Source organism: Pempheris klunzingeri, chromosome 18 (assembly GCF_042242105.1).
Source record: "Pempheris klunzingeri isolate RE-2024b chromosome 18, fPemKlu1.hap1, whole genome shotgun sequence".
Taxonomy (NCBI): domain Eukaryota; kingdom Metazoa; phylum Chordata; class Actinopteri; order Acropomatiformes; family Pempheridae; genus Pempheris; species Pempheris klunzingeri.
Window position 1 is genome coordinate 10,404,931 of NC_092029.1, and position 18,354 is coordinate 10,423,284.

Here is an 18,354-nt window from a genome sequence, read left to right on the forward strand (position 1 = left end):
GCTCTGCCTGTCCCTTGGTCCAATTAAGCAGTAGAGCAATGAGCAAGTGTGAGACAGAGCACTTTTCTAACTTTCTGAGTTGAATTTGTTTGTGAAATATTTCTCTTTCATTCCCAGGTACAACAAATAGAAAAGGTTGCACAGCCTCAAACTAATCCACCCTGCTTACCCCTGAAGATAAATGGAAACCACAGTAAGTTGTGTGGTGTGTGTGACTCATTACTGAAGTGACCTTTAGGCTCCAGAATATGTGCAAAGCCTCCCAGTAGCTCACTTGGCTGAAACGTGCTCTCGTCACCACATGAATTTGAATAAAGACGTTTTGGGGGGGGGAAATATATAACAGTACTTATGATATTGCAGGTAATATTAACAATGGGCTCTACAGAAGAAATTTGGAGAAACGTTATTACATTACTGAGGGACAGCTTTAAATGTCACAACTAGATGTTTCTAAACATGAAATAATCAGCACTGAATAACAGAGACAGCGTGAACAAAGCAGGCAGAGGAACGGAGCAGACGGCCCCGGTGGAGAGAGTGTGTCGGACGCTTGTCTAGACGGCGAGCAAGATTCTTCCCGTCATTGTTGGTTGGCATTGAGGGGCTACAAAACAGGAAATAATCTCTGAGGGAAAACATACAGCTCTGAACATTAGAAAGTCAAGGACACATGCTGTAAAATACAGCATCAGAACATTATTTGAAACTTAATTTAAATTCTAAGACATAAGTGCTTTAACAAAGCACGAGCTTTTTTTTTCTTCTCTATAATTTGCAGCAATACTTTGTTTTACCTTTGCCTACTGAATACTTTTCATGTGGCCCATTAAAAACTGAAGAATGATCTGCAGTGATTCCAGATTTATGTATTGTTTATTGGTGTAAGTCATCTTTTGCTGGAAAATGTCATGTCCTGGTGGGGAGAGTAAAAATAATCTACAGCGGTGTGTTCATAATGGTCTCTTACGCCATCTGGTGTATACAGCATTCAGATTTGAAAGAGACTTCATGTTTTTTTTCTTTCAAGATGACATGTTTTTAAAAATTTCCTATACCTGTTTAACCTGTGTTCACGAAGAAGCACTGGTCTCCAGATTCTCAACAGATTCACACAAAATGGGTGCTAACATGATTGCATCATACAACTAATACACCAAAAAGATTATTATGATATCTGAGTCATTGATTTACAGTAATTATAACAGAATATTTTCCACTAAGCTAGAGACAAAACTCTTGAAAAACTGCTGTATGTTCAACTTGATACAGGCAAAAAACAACACCATCATGTGTGCTACGTTATTATTGACACCTGGTTTATATGAAGACAGAAAAACAGCAACAACACCTTATAATATTGAAGAATTGCTGTTGTTGCCGATCTATCTCCCTCTCCCCTGTGTTAACCTGTCACATGTGGTTTGTCTCATTTTTGGGATGGTGTTAATCAATTTGCAGATGTGACTGTCTAACACATTTATTATAATTCCTATCCTGATTGGTTATGACTCTAGCAAATACATGTTTGTTCATATATTTATATTAAATGTGTGAATTGATACCTGTTGTATTTTTAGCCAACTTACCTTTTTTACTTTTTTAAATATTAATTTAAACGTTTAGACAACATACAAGGAAAATAACGTGTAAGAAAAAAATCATGCTCGGTATGCAGTTTTGTCCCTGTTCGGCTACCGTCGTCGGCCACGTGATTATACGTCAGATTTTGTCCCTGCTATTTAGCGTTTAGCGGTGTAGCTAGAAGAACCGTCGTGTCTTTAATAACTTTTTTACTTGAATAAATCATCCAGCATGGAGATCGGGACAGAGATCAGCAAGAAAATACGAGTAAGTATTATTACAGGGGTGAATATGAGTGATTTGTTCCGTGCTTAAAGGCCGGTCAAGGTTAGTGTAGCATAGTAGTTGCTAGCTAACATTAGCTTGCTAACATTAGCATGCCGCTTGCAGTCGGGCAGAAAGGTATCAAGGTTTATTTACATGGCCGAGGAAGGGTGTGTATCACTTGATAACGTAACAGCAGGCAGTTTTACAGACGTGGTAGCAGCTTTTTGTATGATTTTGTGGTAACTTCTCTAATACCGTTATGTTAGTCACTACAGCCAGGTTCTCTCTCCGTGTTAGACAGTGCAATCTGTACAGTCCCTTTGGTGTGTTTCAGGCTGCTATAAAGGGCAAGCTTCAAGAGCTCGGAGCATATATCGGTAAGTGAATAAAATGCAGACTCGTATTACAGCCGCCTGGCACGCCAATGTATCATTAACATGCATGCTGTATGTCTCCCTTTTCAATCGATCTAGATGAAGAGCTTCCTGACTACATTATGGTGATGGTAGCAAACAAGAAAACCTCCCAACAGATGGCGGACGATCTCTCCCTTTTCCTTGGAAACAACACTATTAAATTCACAGCCTGGTACGATCAAAACAGCCAAAGAGATATATATTGTTCTATAGTTCTTGCCATAACATGGGTTTGTTCATTGATTTCAGGCTACAGGGAGTCCTCGAGAAGTTGAGATCTGTTGCAGTCGGTAAGGCAGACTATGCTGCATGCTTTCAACATTTACTAAACTTTTTTTTTACCAGAAGGGATAACTGTTTAATACTCCTTGATTATCTGGTTGTTACAGAGCCTGCGTCCCTCAGACATCAGCTCCAGTCTGACAGCGGTAATGTGGCTGGCAAGAGCCGATCATCTTTGAGTGAAGACAGCAGAGCAGATGAGCTGAAGGTGCTGACAGTGTCCAGCTCACGCTCTGATAGGACTGAAGCACGCGTGTCCAGCTCTGGCCATGAAAGCAGGTGCCTGAAGCAAAACTAGACTTTTTTTTCTTTCTCTGAAGTTCACTATTTTAATTTCATTGTTTTAAATGGTATGCATGCAGGGGCCTGTAAATGTAAAAATGTGTATACGTCTGTTTGTTAGCAGGAGAGGTACCTTGGAGAAGAGTTCGTCTCGACTTACCTCCACTGTCAAGCCCCTCATGGAGCCGCTACCCTCAGAGGCCGTTATTGACATTAAACCAGAGATGGATGATGACCTTATCGCTGAGGACCCCGTAGAGATGGGCAGCAATCATGGTCGAACACGTGGCACAGTTAGTAGACCCACAGTTGAAATTTACAGACCAGGTCAGAGCAAGTTGACGTCAAGCTCTGCGGACACATCTCGATCTACAGAGGGATCCTCTCACGCTAGGCAGCAGGATAGCAGAGGCAGCAGAACCTCCAGAACTGGATCCAGTAAGGTACCGTGGTTCCATGATCCTAGGACTATACGCAGTATCTTTGTTTATGATCCTCACTTTCTGTCAGACAGGTGTAGGTAAGGATCTGTCCTAATAATGTTCTGCCATCTTTGTTCAGCAGGAGGAGTTGTCACGGAAGCGTAAGGCGCCAGTAGCGAGTTCAGTGGTGCGAGTGAACCGAACAGCAGACGAGGACAGCGATGACGTGGAAGAGGAGGATACAGGCTATGGAGGCAGAGGCCTGTCCAGCAGAGTATCGCTACCCACAAAGCCAGAGCGCAAGTCAGTATGAACACCTCTCATGGTATTTTAGAACATTGAATAGTAGAATCCATGTGTATAATCGGTCTTATTTTACACAGCGGTAGTTATCATGTAAGACTTTTCACGGTCACCGAAAAGGAACAACAGAAGACGATCCGGCACTAACGTCATTTTCCGCCTGTCAGTCATGGGACTAACTTAACTTCTCAGATAACTGGCAGTCTTTGCTGGGTTTCAACAATAATGCAGTTTCTATTGTTTCAGACCTACCCTCCCTCCAGCAAAGCAAGCCAACAGGAATCTGATACTGAAGGCCATCTCTGAGGCCCAGGACTCAATCACCAAAACTACAGCCTACCCCACAAGTATGTTTACCGCGTAACCATGAACGTCTCATTTGCCGTTATCGCTTTCTTACATTGCCCCCCCCCCCCAGTTCCACAGAGGCAGACTGTTCCTGTGGCACCTCGTACTCGCTTGGCCAGCAGTGAAGAGATGACTGCCGCAATCCAGCTGGTCCAGGAGCACCTCCACAGCCTGGCCCCCAGGGTTCAGGCCTACACCTCCGCGGAGCTTCCTCTTTCTAGAACACCTGGTATGTGGAGAGTATGATTACTACAGCCCATGGGGTGCCTTTCGATGAGAACTGTGCCATCCTAAACCCAGAATCATAGTTAATATATATATGCTGAGTGCTTTTTAGATTAGAAATAACAACTGAAGGAACAAAATGTAGTCTTGTTTTTTTTATGTGACATTTTCCTCCCAGCTCCAGCAAGATCTTTAGCTTCACGCCTCCAGTTGGACTTAGCAGGGAGCAATGATGGCGAGCAGAATGACTATGGTATGTCTTTTTTTTTGCTCAGTTTTGCTTTCAGAAAGGTGATACAATAAATATTTCTTTTTATAAGAGATTACTCAAGTTGGAGCAATTAAAAGTACCAAGTAGTGATTAATATCCCAGAAGATGCTTAATGGCTTGTCAGTTAAATGCATTACACTGGGATGTCTGAGCTTGTGATGTACCTCTAGGCGCTGAGGTCGCCACTGGCAGTGAGGCAAAGGCATTTGATACCCGCTCCTTCATAATGAGTCGCCCGCAACTGCAAGAACCTGCAGCCAGAGGCCAGCAGCGTCTTCAGGTCAAAGACGAAGTCCAGTCTGCCTTACCACGTACAGTCCAGGCCAGGTACACTCACACATTTATAAGAGTATGCTCTCAGATCCGTCCACTGGCACATAGACATATGTATGTGCCATTGTTGGTCGGTTATATATTTTCTCTCTCTGATGCTAGTAAGGAGAGGGGTGACTCTGCCAGCCCCAAGTTCATAGTGACATTAGATGGGGTTCCGAGCCCGTTGGGAAATCTGGCAGAGTCTGAGATGGAGCTGGATGATGTGAGACCACCCGCAAAGGTCACCGAGGCGACCGTCCATGTCAACAGGGAGCCCAAAATCAGCGTCCTCCACAGATTACAGGGAGGAGTCCCGTCATCAGATGGTGAGTGGGTCTCTTCAGAATAATTCCTTTGCTGTAATTTGGGTGCTTTAGTAAAGGCTTGTGTTTTTTAATGAATTAAGGCTTTTGGCCTTGTCCTGTCCCTCACATCCCTTTACGGTCCGTCCTCTTTTGACAGACGATGTGATGGACGTTGACATGACAGAGGAGGATGCCATTCCTTTAAAGAAGCAGAGAACAATGGAGCGCTGCAAGTTCTGGCCTGTCTGTAAAAGTGGAGACGAGTGCTTGTACCATCACCCTACAACACAGTGCAAGTGAGTATTTTTGTTCATAAACTGAAGAAATCATAATGAAGCTAATTAGTTATTCATGATTTTTTTTTTTGTGTGTGTTTTTTTTTTTCCTGAAGGACTTTTCCCAGCTGTAAGTTTGGGGATAAATGCCTTTTTGTCCATCCCAACTGTAAGTACGACGCCAGATGTACCAAGCCGGACTGTCCCTTCACTCACGTCAGCCGCAGAAGCACGGTTGCTCCTCCGCCAAGGCCAGGTAGTCTATCATCACCTCTGATTAGACTCACACTGTTCAGCATCTCTCTGTTGGGCTTTATACCAATATACTCTTATACCAAGTGGTTTCTTCCAATGCTATTCTGGCATTACAGACTGAGGGAGAGCCAGAGTGGGATGCAGAGTGAACATTTAACGCAGTACGGTTTAGCACTGGTGGTAGTCCTTACTGTTCAATACCACAGTCACAGCATTGACTCTTGATCAACTCTTTCAACAGCTGTGATGCAAGCAAAGACTAGTTAATGTGTACTTGGATTTCTTTACTAAAGCATCACCACCGAGCAGATCTAAGCTTTGTTGTTCAGGAGGCGTTGAGATGTTTTAGTCTCTAACTTGACTCCTTGTGTTCACAGCTGTGCAGCCAGTGCAAACCTCTAGTGTGTGTCGCTTCTTCCCAGACTGCAAGAAGATGGACTGTCCGTTTTATCATCCCAAGGTAAAACACTTTGGTTCTCTTTTATTCGAAATTTTTCCTGTTTTATCTGTACTCATTCTTCCAGTCAGTACATTCTGCACAAGCCCTGAAGTGCTGTCTGACTCTCTACATGTTGGTGCTCTTGTCCACAGCCTTGTCGCTTCGCGGGGCAGTGCAAACGAGCCGGGTGTACCTTTTATCACCCAGCAACATCTGTGCCTCCGAGACACGCCCTGAAGTGGACAAAAACACAGAGCAGGTGAACAGATGGGGGGGCAGTACAAAATGAATGTCATATAATACTCAATTCAGTCTGGCTAATGATAAAAGTATAGTAGTTTTTGCTTGTACTAAATCCTGTCTGTCTTGTGTCTTCTCTTATAGCTAATAAAGTCCTGGGAGTCTGACTGGGAGTCTCATGGTTAATGTGAAGCTATGATAAATGTTCTGTATCCGTGTTCATGGATTTTCATTTACGGATTTAACTGTTCTTACATTTTATTTTAATGTATTGTTTGGACTTTTTTTTTTTTTTTTTTAAGAGAAGTCTTTTACAAGACAGTCAGGTTTTTTCGCTGATGCTCTCAAAATATTAAAATACTCCACAATGAACTTTACATTTGTCTCATCTCATCATTTGGCTCATGTTCTTAACGGTGTTATTTCATGGAGATGTTTCCCAAGTCGGCAGTTCAGCGGAGCTTTTCTTCTCTACCCGAGGTGAAGATCAGCTACGGATCACATGCAGCAGCATATTGCTGATAAAGCACAAAACAAAGAGCTAAACAAAATTATTTTTCATTTACTGTTTTAATGGAAAGAAAACAGTGTACAGGGAATGTATTTTCTTCCAGTAAACTCAACTACTGATCAACCATGAGATGACACACAAATACAGTTTTGCTTTGTTGGAGATGACGAGCATTTAACACTGCAGCTGTACACTGACTGCTTCCTTTCTTATTAAAATGTGGAAGAAAAGCAATTTATGAGCTACTGTCCACATGCAGAAATGTCTGACAATTTGTCCAACATCAGAATCACAACATTTGATGGTGGTTGACAGTTTGTGTGTTTTTTCTGGTTGTGAAACGCCAAGATTGAGGAGTAAAAGAACTGACAAATGATATTTTGTGTGGTTATTTTTTGTAATGTAAACTACTTTTCTGTAGGGGTCTGCTTATCCAAAAGTGATTTTTTTGAGAAGAGTGAAAGAAGCAAAACGCAGTCTTATCTGATTTTATTAAAAAAGTAATAACAGAGACTTCAAAATGAAAACATCTGTATGTTGCCTATTAGTTAATTTATAGATTTTCTCCGTAGTGAGCAGACTGAACAGAGGAGAATGAGGCTAAAAGTTTCAAACAGAAGGTAGAAACAGTACATTTATTTAATTCAATATTAAATATGTGAAAAAGAAGCACATTTTCGCCCAATTATCGATAACATTTTGAGGTTTTTCAGTCTTCATCTCTGCAGCTGCAATTTTATCTTCTGCCGTTCGAGGCCGCTGCAGCGTGCTGCGTGATGACGTCACTGTAGTGCAAGTCAAAAGCCCTGTGAGCTCGAAGCTTCATCGCCGGGTGCGGTGGCGCGCGCCTGTAATCCAAGCTACTGGGAGGCTGAGGCTGGCGGATCGTTTGAGCTCAGGAGTTCTGAGCTGCAGCGGACTATGCCGATCGGGTGTCCGCACTAAGCTCGGTATCGATATGGTGCTCCTGGGGGAGCTCGGGACCACCAGGTCGTCTAAGGAGGGGTGCACCGGCCCAGGTCGGAAACGGAGCAGGTCAAAGCCCCCGTGCCGCTCAGTAGTGGGTTCGCGCCTGTGAATAGACGCTGTAGTGCAGCCTGAGTAATACAGCGAAACCCAGTCTTTTTACACCAGCAGCACAGCACACACACTCACACACTGAATCTTTACACCGCACAGCAGCTTCATCACCGCCTCTTCATCATCTTATTGCTTTAAAAATCCTCCACAAACCTGCTGTTCCGCCTGTCATACACCGCCTCCTCCTGGAGGACACCTGCAACTACACCAACCACTCCGAGGACCTCTCATGGTGTCCTGCAGGTGGAGGCAAACTAAAACTACAAACATGAACCAGCTTCCTGTTCAGTTGCACATGATCACACTTTTCCATCCACTTTCATCAGAGTTTTTAGTGGTGACAGTTTTGTTCAAGTGACAATTCAAATAATGGAAACACAACACAGAGACACTGTGGAAAGTGTCTGCAGAGTTAAAAATGTGGCGTGAAAACAGTTTTCACAGTTTTCTGACCTGAGCCCACTGATTATTTACACCTTAAAATATCCATCTGATTCCCCTGCCAACGTGCTTTTTCCATGTAAAGTGAGTATTCATGTTGCAGCATTTTACCCCAGCATGAAGCTACCTGACGTTAACTCATGGATGTATTCGGTAATGTTGCTTCAAGGGAAATAATATAAATAACTACTGTGTAAGTACATGAATTGCTTGACATTTATAAATGGATGGAAAAGAGGTCTAATGACATAGGTGTCATGCTGTGTATCCTGTAAACTGTGCCGCAGTTTGTGGCACTTAAACAGCTTAAACATTAAATAAAAGTTGCTTTAACTGGTTTTAGGGGGGCTTACATCAGGTCCATGCCAGAGAAATACTTCAGCCGCTGTGTTTTCTTACTCAGACTTTTTTTTTTTGTCGGTCGTCTAATTAAGTGGACAAAAAGCAAAGATCCTCTTCCAGCCAGCTTTACTTTACATGTTCAGAAAAAGGACAAAATCCCACAGGGTGATTGTTCTTCCCTCAGTGTCAGTACTGTAGATCTAACTGAGATGTTATATCTGGGTTAGATATTTCTCACTGAGGTTTGATGACATGGAGGTTACTTTTAGATTTTACAATTTTGTGGCTGGGATTGTCTGTATAAACTGATTAAAATGCTTACACTGAGTGGATTCAGCCAAAAATTAACGGAGTCATGCAGGTATGTGAACTTCATCAAATATGATGGACTGCCACATTTAGAAACAGTTAGATGTAGAGGAGTTTTTTCTTTTCTTTTTTACGGGTCAAGGTGCAGTCTGAACAGGTGAGTTTCTCAGTCTGTGATGGAAGACGTCTACAGTTTCTGCTGTCATTGGGAATATTGTTCCACCATTATGAAGCCAGGACAGCAGTGTGATGTGGACAGGTTTGACCATGTCCCCTGAGCCATCAGCAGCACACTGGGGAAGAACCTGCCACTTGAATCGGATTCAAGCAGTCACTGCTGGTCTCGTAGAGGTGGAGGTATAGGTTGTATTGTATTCTTCATCTTTATTCCCTGACAAAAAATTCAGCTGCTCTGGCTATCCTACATCGACTCCACCTGGAGGACACCTGCAACTACAACAACCACTCTGAGGACTTCTCATGTCCTGCTGGTGGAGGAAAACTACAAAGCGAGCATGCTTCAGTTAAACTGTCTGTTGAGATATGCGGCACACGGAAGCATTACAAAGTTCAGGCTTTTATAAGTGCTGTAATGTTGATGGTTGATAATGCTGCTAAAATGTGACACTAACAACTTGTTACCAATATTTCCAACATAATTTCTGATTCTCAGTATTACACAAGAATCAGTGATGTATGTGTTTTCATAATGGCTGCTCACATCCAGTAGATCCTCATACAATATGGTTTAATTATTCCTATTCATATCATACTCATTTAATTGTTCATTAAAATAAAACAGGCTTCATTGGCATTGACATGTATTGCCAAAGCACAATGTGAATGAACAAAATCAACAAAATAAATTTGTGAACAGCAACACAAGCCAAATGTCAATCAAGTCAGTGACAAATATGAAAGATGTACTAGTATAATATTTGTTTTTACAAAGTTTGTTTTATTTTGTTTTACTACATGTGAAATCTTTGTACTCTAATGTTGTACTTGTCCACACCATCACTTTAGAATCAAGCATACAGGCTCTTGTTCAGGGCCTGAATGGTTGTGTGGTCCTACACACTAAACAAACTCCACCTCACACAAAATAAGATGTAAGACCAGCTCATCACTGGCCCTCTAACACTAATGTTCCAAAGATACTCCGTTGTCTGTCATGGCTGACTGCTGCAGCTAAATTAGCATCCAGTCTTCTTATATTTGCATATTTAATGGAAAACAGAATATCTTTTACAGAATATCTTCTACAGACAGGTCTAAGGAACAATCACCAAACCAGACAGGTCAGCATTAGCCAAAAACAAATCAACTTAAAAACCCACACATTTATGGAGCCTTCTGCCAATGGAAGTTTATTACTCATGCACATTAAACAAATCAGAAGCAAATACATGTTCACAGAATCATTCAAACAGAAAGTACCGAGAGAGACCACAAAGCAGGAATGATGCCACTTGGTATGATGGTCTGTTTAAGATTTCAACTAAATAGTTCGCTTGACAACTTTGTACGTGTTGTCAAAGTCAAGATAAGACATAAGACAGACCTTATTTATCCCACACCGGAGAAATGTACTTTTTACAGCAACAGAGGAAACAGAAAAGGTTCCGAAATAAAGTGTCTGTAGCAGAATTAGTGCAAAAACAAGGTATGTCACAAAATGTAAAAATAGATGCAAATATAAAATATAAGAGAAAAACTATAAATATACAGTATAATAAAATAAATACATGTGTGTATTGTACAGGATATTGTGAGTGTCGTGTGTGTTATCTCGTATCTTGATTAATTTGACTATATATCTCAACTATCTGTACCACTCAAGGTTTGCCTGTACGTCTGTATGCTGCCAGTATCTGCATAACTTTATGTAGACCCCAGAAGACTAGCAACCACGGTAGCTAATGCTAATGCTAACGGGAACCCAAAGAAAGAATAAAGAATCGGCCCTGGGATGTGATCATCCATAATCAGACAGAAGTCTCAGATGCCATCAGAGGGTTATAACCTTCTGTTTTAGGATGCGTCTTCCCATGGTGATCTAGTTGTGACAGAATTACAGATTTTTAAATGGATTACTTTTGGTCCTCAGCTCACGAGGGAGTGTTCATATCTAGATTGATGCACCGTGCAAGTGATACAACATTTTGGAATAACTTCAGTGGCTTCAAAGTCAGAAATGTTCCTGTCCTCTCATTTTCAAGCAAAGAACAACCTAAAGCGTATTGCTAAACCTGAAAACTATGCAAGATGGGAAATCTACCACAATGTTGTTTCCCAGACTAACAAAGAGACATGCTGTGTTTTTTTTTGGCATGACAAACAGGTGACATTTGTGGTCAACCACAAACTATACCAGTGGCAATATAGTATTTCAGCTGCAGTTATTGTTCACTTCATAAGATGACTTGAAGATAATAGGCTGGACTTTACACTTTTCTTCAATGAGTCATAACTGGCCTTTGTTTTGAAGTCATTATCTGTGTTCAGTAAAACTCACAATGTGCGTATTGGGGTTGTTTTTACGGTCATCACCTCAATAATTTGGTGCTTATTATTAGAAACCTCCCAGAGTCATTTCTAAGGAAGAGACACCACAAATGAGGGCATCTCAGCTTGTAATCTCAATAAATAGCCCTTTAGGGGGTTTTCCAAGTAAAAGTAAGGCCTGAAGAAGAGGTGCGACTACCGCAGCAGTAGGAGAAATGAAAACACTAAACAAGTTGTCTCTGTTTTAATAATCAGGTGTACCTCCATCTCAGACATTAAGACATTATTTAGACATACAAACAAATAAAAACAATTCCTCTTTACATAATTTGAAATAATCACTATGCGCCCAACATTTTAAAGATTTTATGGTTTGAAATAATTTGTCTGAAAGTGGCATTTGAGAAGTCCAAGACATGTCGTATATCTTGCACACTGAGGTCATTTAGGGTTTAGAAATAAACTCAGTACAGAAATTGGGCCGCACTAAGTCAAAGCTGTGGACTTGTTTTGTTTTTCTATATTTGCACTGTATTGTGTCTGTGTCCTGGTTAAAGCAGAATTTGACTAATCAGCTTTCCTCTTCGTTCTCTCTTTTCTTTTTACAGTCTCAACTCTTTTGGACAGCGTTAAATGCCAAGCATTAGAAATGTCTGCCCTTGCCCAAGCGCTTCAAAATTCCTGTGATGGTAGAACATGTTTTTGTGTGGGAGGGCTGTTCTGCCAAGCAAAGCTGTTTTGGTCCTGATTCTTTTGCTTTTTTTTTCTCACAAGAAAATCTTGTTCTTGCATCACCAAATGCTACCTCGTGATGGGGGCAAACAAGAACATAATACAAGAGCTGACTTAAATTAGGATTTTGTCGGAGGTTAAAGCTGCAGTATGTTTCAGACAAACACATAATTCTTAGCTAGGCGCTGAACACCTTTTCGAAAGTCATAAGGTGGGAACACGCCACCAATGTGTGCATTCTGTCACTTTAACCTCCTCAAAAAGTACATCTTCTAAAAGATTCCCCACCCTTTATCATCTTCACAGACAGTGATTGAGCGCAAAAGACAAAGGGAATTCTAGGTGGGGTTTTGGGGAGCCCCTTGAGTATTTCTCAATGCCCAAGCCCTCAACTTTGCTTCACCTTACTGCAGCTGTTGTGTCGCAAAGCAAGAAAGCGTGGTACAGTTCTGGAAATTACCATGAAGCATGTGTAAAGACTCAAAAGGTAGTCATCCATGTGGAGTTTTAGGATGCGCTGTCTCATGAGGATTTGGTCGAAACCTGATATCATATGTGGCTGATAAAAAAAGAGGAAGAGGGAATGTCCATTATGCCTGTCTAACACATTTGCACCCAGACACATGCCCCCACACACACACGTATAAAATCTGAAAAAAAATAGGAAATATGAAAAAAAGGTTGCAGCAGGGTTAATGTCTTGTTTTAAGGAGAGAGATGGTTTTCCTCTAATTTTGATAGTGTTGTGACCAAATATTATCTCCACATGAAAGCATTATTTTTTTACCGTCAGTCTGGTTGGTAAGTATTTGAAATGTTTTCAGGCAATGTCCACCCATATTTATTCAAATTGCAAGTTAACCCCTCAAAATGTTATTTTTCTGGAGTTTACAAGATTACCTTATGTGCTTTAACTTTCCATCAGACACGTGACTTCCAGTCTAATGCAACTTACCCAGATTTTTACCAGAAGCCACATCAGACACAGCTAATTAGGCAGACAGCTAGTCTCACAGTGTATGTGTGTCACAGAGAGAGAGAGAGAGAGAGAGATAAAGGAAGAGAGCATGAGCGAGAGAGAGAAGGAGGAGTGACAGAGAGGAAAAGAAAAGAGGGAAGAAAGAGACTCATTAAGCCAAGTTCTTCTCAGCACTCGTTCTGCTACACAGACTCTCTCTCTTTCTTTCTCTCTCTCTCTCTCTCTCTCTCTCTCTCATACACACACTGACACACCGCATACACATACTCAAAAACACAAAGCAGAAGTGGACAAAGACACACGGTTTCAGTTGCCGCGGTTGGCTATGGCTCAGGGCTCTGACAGCAATGACACAAGTTACAAGTCGCCATCACCTGGAAGCAGGCCGGTAAGTGTGCTCCTCCATTCTCACTATTCTAGTCAGTTTACCTGGTTTAAAGCTGTTGTCACTGAAGATCTATAGACACATTCAGAAGTACAGTTTACATATAAATCCTGTGAATTGATTGCTACATATCTCAGCTAAATTCTTGATTGAATGTGCTTGATGCATATTTGGTGAGCAGCAACACAGCCTCAAAGGGACACAAGTCCTGTCTGTGGGCTCTTTTCACAGTTGCTCAGAGTGTTTCACTTGCACACATGGGCTGCAGGCATGACTCGCTTCGAGTGTAGGCTTTTGTGAATTGCAAAATTCATCACTTGCCTAAGTAGTGGGAATCCTTTGTTTTTGCAAGTCCTCAAACTGTGAAGGACTAGAGAGCTGTCAGGAACAGACAGTGTGCTAAATACAGTTTGTACTGTACGTTACTGTGCATGTGAGACTCATCATCCTCAGTGCTGACTGCTTTCACGTGTGTGCCTGTCTTCTAGCACATTGTTGCTCCTTTTCTTGCTCTAGAGGGTTGTGGAAATAAAACATTCAAGTGCAGTTTTTATACATGCGAGAAGCTGGCAGCCTCACTTTTTGTGGATGAATCAGTATCAACTCTTTTTGGTAATACCTCAGTTGAGGTTTCAAAAGACGTTTGATAATCTATTTGTTATCTCTTTGATGTCCAACTGACTCAGCATTTTGAAATAAGATTAGTTATTACGATACCAAGAAAATCGAGTGTTAAGGACATGAAACAGGGTGTGTTAAACCCAACCGATGACTCAGCCACTCCCCGGCACTGCCCTTCCCATTAGGTGTTAAGTTAAGCCCATCTTCCAGTTGACACATAAACCGACCAAGACGAAGACGTCGGTCTGATCTTAATCAAAAAATTCACTTTCTTGAGGTATGGGAAGCCGTAGAATCAGTGATGATGCTTATGTCACTGTACACTCATTAACCGACAACATGTGTGTTTTCTTAGAGCTCCTCAGATGATGCAAAGAAGGTGATGCGGCGGGAGAAGAACCGGATCGCTGCTCAGAAGAGCAGGATGAGACAAACTCAGAAAGCTGACAGCCTGCACTTGGTGAGGAGACCGTTCTCTGCAACACACACTCACGCACAACAATACTGACTTGTGCTTCTTATGACATTCATGAGACACAAGCAAAACATGAATGAGAATTACATGGCATTAAAAACATGGCATTAAATGTAAAACCACTGTTCCTCAATAAAGGCATGCACAAGTTTTAGTAGGACAATCAAAGGTGGAAAATTAAAGGATTATCATTATCATCATTAATTGCTTTACTGTACTGCGATGCTGGTTGCAAATCCGGTCACATATATAGTAGGTACACACTGTGGGATGTTTAGCAGATATAGCATTAGTTAGTTAGCATCTCAAAAGAACAATGATGTTTGTGTCAGCCCAAAGGCTCTGTGATTTTCCATAATATATGGGCATGGACTTACTGTAACGACCTGTAAGGCTGTCTACGAGCACAGGCAGCGCTTACAAGCCTCTGGGAATTGGTTTGTACTATATTTACAAAATGCTACCTGACCATGTGGCGATGTGTCATGGCTTCTGTTAGGCTGCACACTTGGACGCTGCTCTGTGTGTTTGCAGAAGCTTAAGGAATAAATTAGCACGTGTGGGCAATCACTCCCTTTTGCTGCAGAATCCAGCACCAGAGATTTCAGCGCTGAATATGATAACTGAAGTATGTTTGGGCGAGCCGCTATGTTTATTAGTCCCAGTATTTTCTAATGGAGCTCAGGTCGTGTGACAGTTGGTGGATCACTCACACTCATTTCAGCTTTCGCTTGTTTGACTCGGCACTAAATGAGTCTTTTTTTTCATTAACTAAAGCGTCATGAAGTGTCTAAGCATGTCTTCTGTTCTACCTCCAGACACCTGGATTGCTTGGTTTAGGTATTTACCCATGAGAGTTCATTTTTAAATTTTAAGTGACCCAACCTGTGTATGCAGCAGGACTGCAAACACAACAACTTATCCAGTAATTACATGATTTTCTTATGAATCCTTTATAACCTGCGGTAACTCTGCACATTTACACATACTGACCACATATCCACCTTTTGTGTGTGTGTGGCGTCCTTGTGCTGCACTGCGCTCTGTCACCATGATGATTTCAGAGCAGTTGTTTCTGTGAACTTTATCATACAAACTAAAGAGGTTTTAACCTTCAGAAAAGTCATAATGTAGGCAGCAGTAGATCCATTGATCTGAGCTCACGATAGCCCTTCCCAAGAATTACTGTGTATATTATCTATCTCTTGTCAGAGTCACGGAGAACACCAGGGGACCACAGAGCATAGTCTGTGGTTTTGCTTTCATCGTCTCACTAGATAAACAGGAAGGCGAATTTTCCCTCTCTGTGACACGATGGTGTGTTTCCTGTTTCTTCAATAGTATTTTTTTCTTCTGTGTAAATGAGGCTGAAATTGTATGTCGTGGGCAGGAGGGGAGAAAAGACAGTCACTTCTTGTAAAGACCTGATAGCAGTGGGCTGTATTTGGCTAAGTGACGCAAGTACAGGGGTTTGCCCAAACGTTCTGTGACAGTAAGGACCCACAGCTCAGTATTATGATCTTACGGCCATGGTGTGATGACCTTTTCATACTGAAGTGGAAGATTTCTCCCCTGCTATTCCCACATCAAAAAAAAAAAAAAAAAACCAATGCTTTACATATATTATGTCAAAGTTGATGATTGAAAAAAAAAGAAAAAAGAAATGTGTTGGAAAATGTACTTACATCAACCAAAATGCTATAAAAGGAGCTTTTCAGATTGTGGTGCTGCAGGCAGTTTATATTGTAACATTTGTGTTCGAATCAGTATACATATGTTGATGTTTAAGGACAATGCACTTTTTTAAACAACACAAACACACACGACATTTTTTGCTAAAGGGGTCACATATGTACCACATTTCATGGCAAACAATCCAATAGTCGAGTGAGACATTACACACAGAATCACAAATGCCGGCCTCATAATTGTGCTAGATTAAAAGTCAGGGGATTACAAAAGTCTGTAGGACTGGGGACAACGATTGTCCTTCCAATATTTGTTAAGATATATCAATCTGGACCTGAGATGTGGACAGACAGACAGACATAGAGCAAATACATTTATTTGATAGGGTAAAGTATATCTTGATTTGTGATTATAGCACTAAAACATGTAGAAGTACCTGTATGGAAACATAATATGCTGCACATTTGACTCTTCATCATCAAGAGTTGAAGAGTTATGTCATTCAATCAGACTTAACCACACAATAAATGGCTTCCATTCCTAAAAAAAAACGACATTTCTGCTCAAACATCCCGCCCCTGTGTATTTCCAGGAGAGTGAGAACCTGGAGAAGGAGAACGCTGCCCTGAGGAAGGAGGTGAAGCAGCTGACGGAGGAGGCCAAGTATCTGTCATCTGTGCTGAGCAGCCATGAACCTCTGTGCACCGGCCTGACTCCTCAGACCCCCGACCTCCTCTACCCTCCTCATCACAGCAGCTACCACCACCAGCACATCACTGTACCACACTACCAGCACTGACCTGAGTGACTACTGAGACGGCCGAAGATGTGCTGCGAACAGATGACTGACCTCAATGGAGTGAAAGACTGTCCATAAATGTTAATCATTGTTCAAAATCGATCAAGGAATAACATGACAGGCCAATATGTGTGCCAAACAGTGACAGTACGGAACCCAAACTGTAACATGTGGAATTCAAAAGTATTTATTTTGCTTCTGCTCATCTCTTTTGCTTGATCTGTGTGTGAACTTAAACAGCTCAAGGAGTAGAATTATCAACCAGTCTATGTTTACATTGGGAGAACCTACTGTGTGTTCAGGCGACTCAAACAAAACAGTATTTTTGTAAATTGCTTGTTTTTAGTGTCATGGAGCGCACCTCTGTCATCTTGCCATGTTTTGAGTTTCATGCTTGTTAATGTATTTCAGTATGTACATGTAGATCGATGATGCTCAGGAGCTTTTGACAGATTTGATTGTGGACAAACAAGAATGTAAAGTCAAGATCCTAAAAAGGCTAAGATGTACCAAATAGAAATGGCTGGCAGGGAAGAGCGGGCATTCAAAGGGTCTTGACTTGTGTACTGGTGATCATACTGGTGTGTGAGAAGATCCAGCAAAGATATTTATTAAATGTGATGCCTTTTTGGTGATTGTTTCTGACCTCCAGAGGGTTGTTATTCATTCAGTGTAAAGTCTGCACTGGTGCCGATAACACAGGAAGTGTGACACAACACCAGAGTGTTGATTTCTTTAACGGGGGAGTCCCTAGATGGCACTGTTCACCATTATACGATCTGAAGTCATAGTAGCTTATGTTGTAAAGCGCAAATAATCATTCATAGAATGCAGTGAATGCGTATACATTAATATTTACCCTTGAACTGAGGCTTACATGTCATTCAAAAAAGTTTTCTGAAACTATTCCATGTATTAGTCTAGTGGGCAAAATATCTTTTATCTGCAATGATATTAGATGAGGAAGTACAGCTGTAATAAAGAACTAGTAATGAATGTTTTTTTTTACAAAGCTCACAGCCTACATTTTATTTGAGAGAAGAAAGGGCAAACTTTTACACCATGAACTGCTACAATATGAAACATCCCAGATTTATCGGCTGTTCACACAATACAAAGGACTTTAAATGAAACTCCGCCCTTATGGCTGAGTTGGCCGACTTGTTTCAAGCTCCTAAAGCGGTTTTTAGGTCCGGGTGGAGGGTCGCAGCAGGCGCTTCTGCACGTGTTAACACTCGGAAACCTCGCCTTAAA

The 18,354-nt window shown here is 41.5% G+C and overlaps 2 protein-coding genes across 5 annotated transcripts; both read left to right on the plus strand.

Moving 5' to 3' along the window:
- The first annotated feature begins 1,732 nt into the window (after window positions 1-1,732).
- On the plus strand, window positions 1,733-6,742 carry zc3h14 (zinc finger CCCH-type containing 14). Of its 4 annotated transcripts, none has more exons than XM_070849015.1 (17): window positions 1,733-1,851; window positions 2,186-2,228; window positions 2,325-2,439; window positions 2,517-2,557; window positions 2,657-2,828; window positions 2,953-3,274; window positions 3,393-3,556; window positions 3,803-3,903; window positions 3,975-4,133; window positions 4,308-4,382; window positions 4,571-4,727; window positions 4,836-5,041; window positions 5,178-5,316; window positions 5,412-5,551; window positions 5,928-6,010; window positions 6,142-6,248; window positions 6,374-6,742. In XM_070849015.1, the coding sequence occupies exons 1-17, from the start codon at window positions 1,816-1,818 to the stop codon at window positions 6,375-6,377; spliced, it is 2,064 nt and encodes a 687-aa protein (XP_070705116.1). In that variant the 5' UTR covers window positions 1,733-1,815; the 3' UTR covers window positions 6,378-6,742. The 4 variants fall into 4 exon arrangements, with proteins under 4 accessions (XP_070705116.1, XP_070705118.1, XP_070705117.1 ...); XM_070849017.1 differs by having other exon boundaries at window positions 3,396-3,556; XM_070849016.1 differs by having other exon boundaries at window positions 2,956-3,274.
- Window positions 6,743-13,281: 6,539 nt separating this feature from the next.
- batf (basic leucine zipper transcription factor, ATF-like) lies at window positions 13,282-17,738 on the plus strand. The gene is made up of 3 exons (XM_070849583.1): window positions 13,282-13,519; window positions 14,493-14,597; window positions 16,894-17,738. The coding sequence occupies exons 1-3, from the start codon at window positions 13,457-13,459 to the stop codon at window positions 17,098-17,100; spliced, it is 375 nt and encodes a 124-aa protein (XP_070705684.1). The 5' UTR covers window positions 13,282-13,456; the 3' UTR covers window positions 17,101-17,738.
- Window positions 17,739-18,354: the final 616 nt, after the last annotated feature.

Coding starts and splice junctions, on each gene's coding strand:
- zc3h14 (XM_070849015.1), top strand. CDS start 1,816: ATGGAGATCGGGACAGAGATCAGCAAGAAAATACGA. Junction 2,229..2,324: donor AGAGCTCGGAGCATATATCG/GTAAGTGAATAA, acceptor CAATCGATCTAG/ATGAAGAGCTTCCTGACTAC. Junction 4,383..4,570: donor TGGCGAGCAGAATGACTATG/GTATGTCTTTTT, acceptor ATGTACCTCTAG/GCGCTGAGGTCGCCACTGGC.
- batf (XM_070849583.1), top strand. CDS start 13,457: ATGGCTCAGGGCTCTGACAGCAATGACACAAGTTACAAGTCGCCATCA. Junction 13,520..14,492: donor CATCACCTGGAAGCAGGCCG/GTAAGTGTGCTC, acceptor GTGTTTTCTTAG/AGCTCCTCAGATGATGCAAA. Junction 14,598..16,893: donor AAGCTGACAGCCTGCACTTG/GTGAGGAGACCG, acceptor GTGTATTTCCAG/GAGAGTGAGAACCTGGAGAA.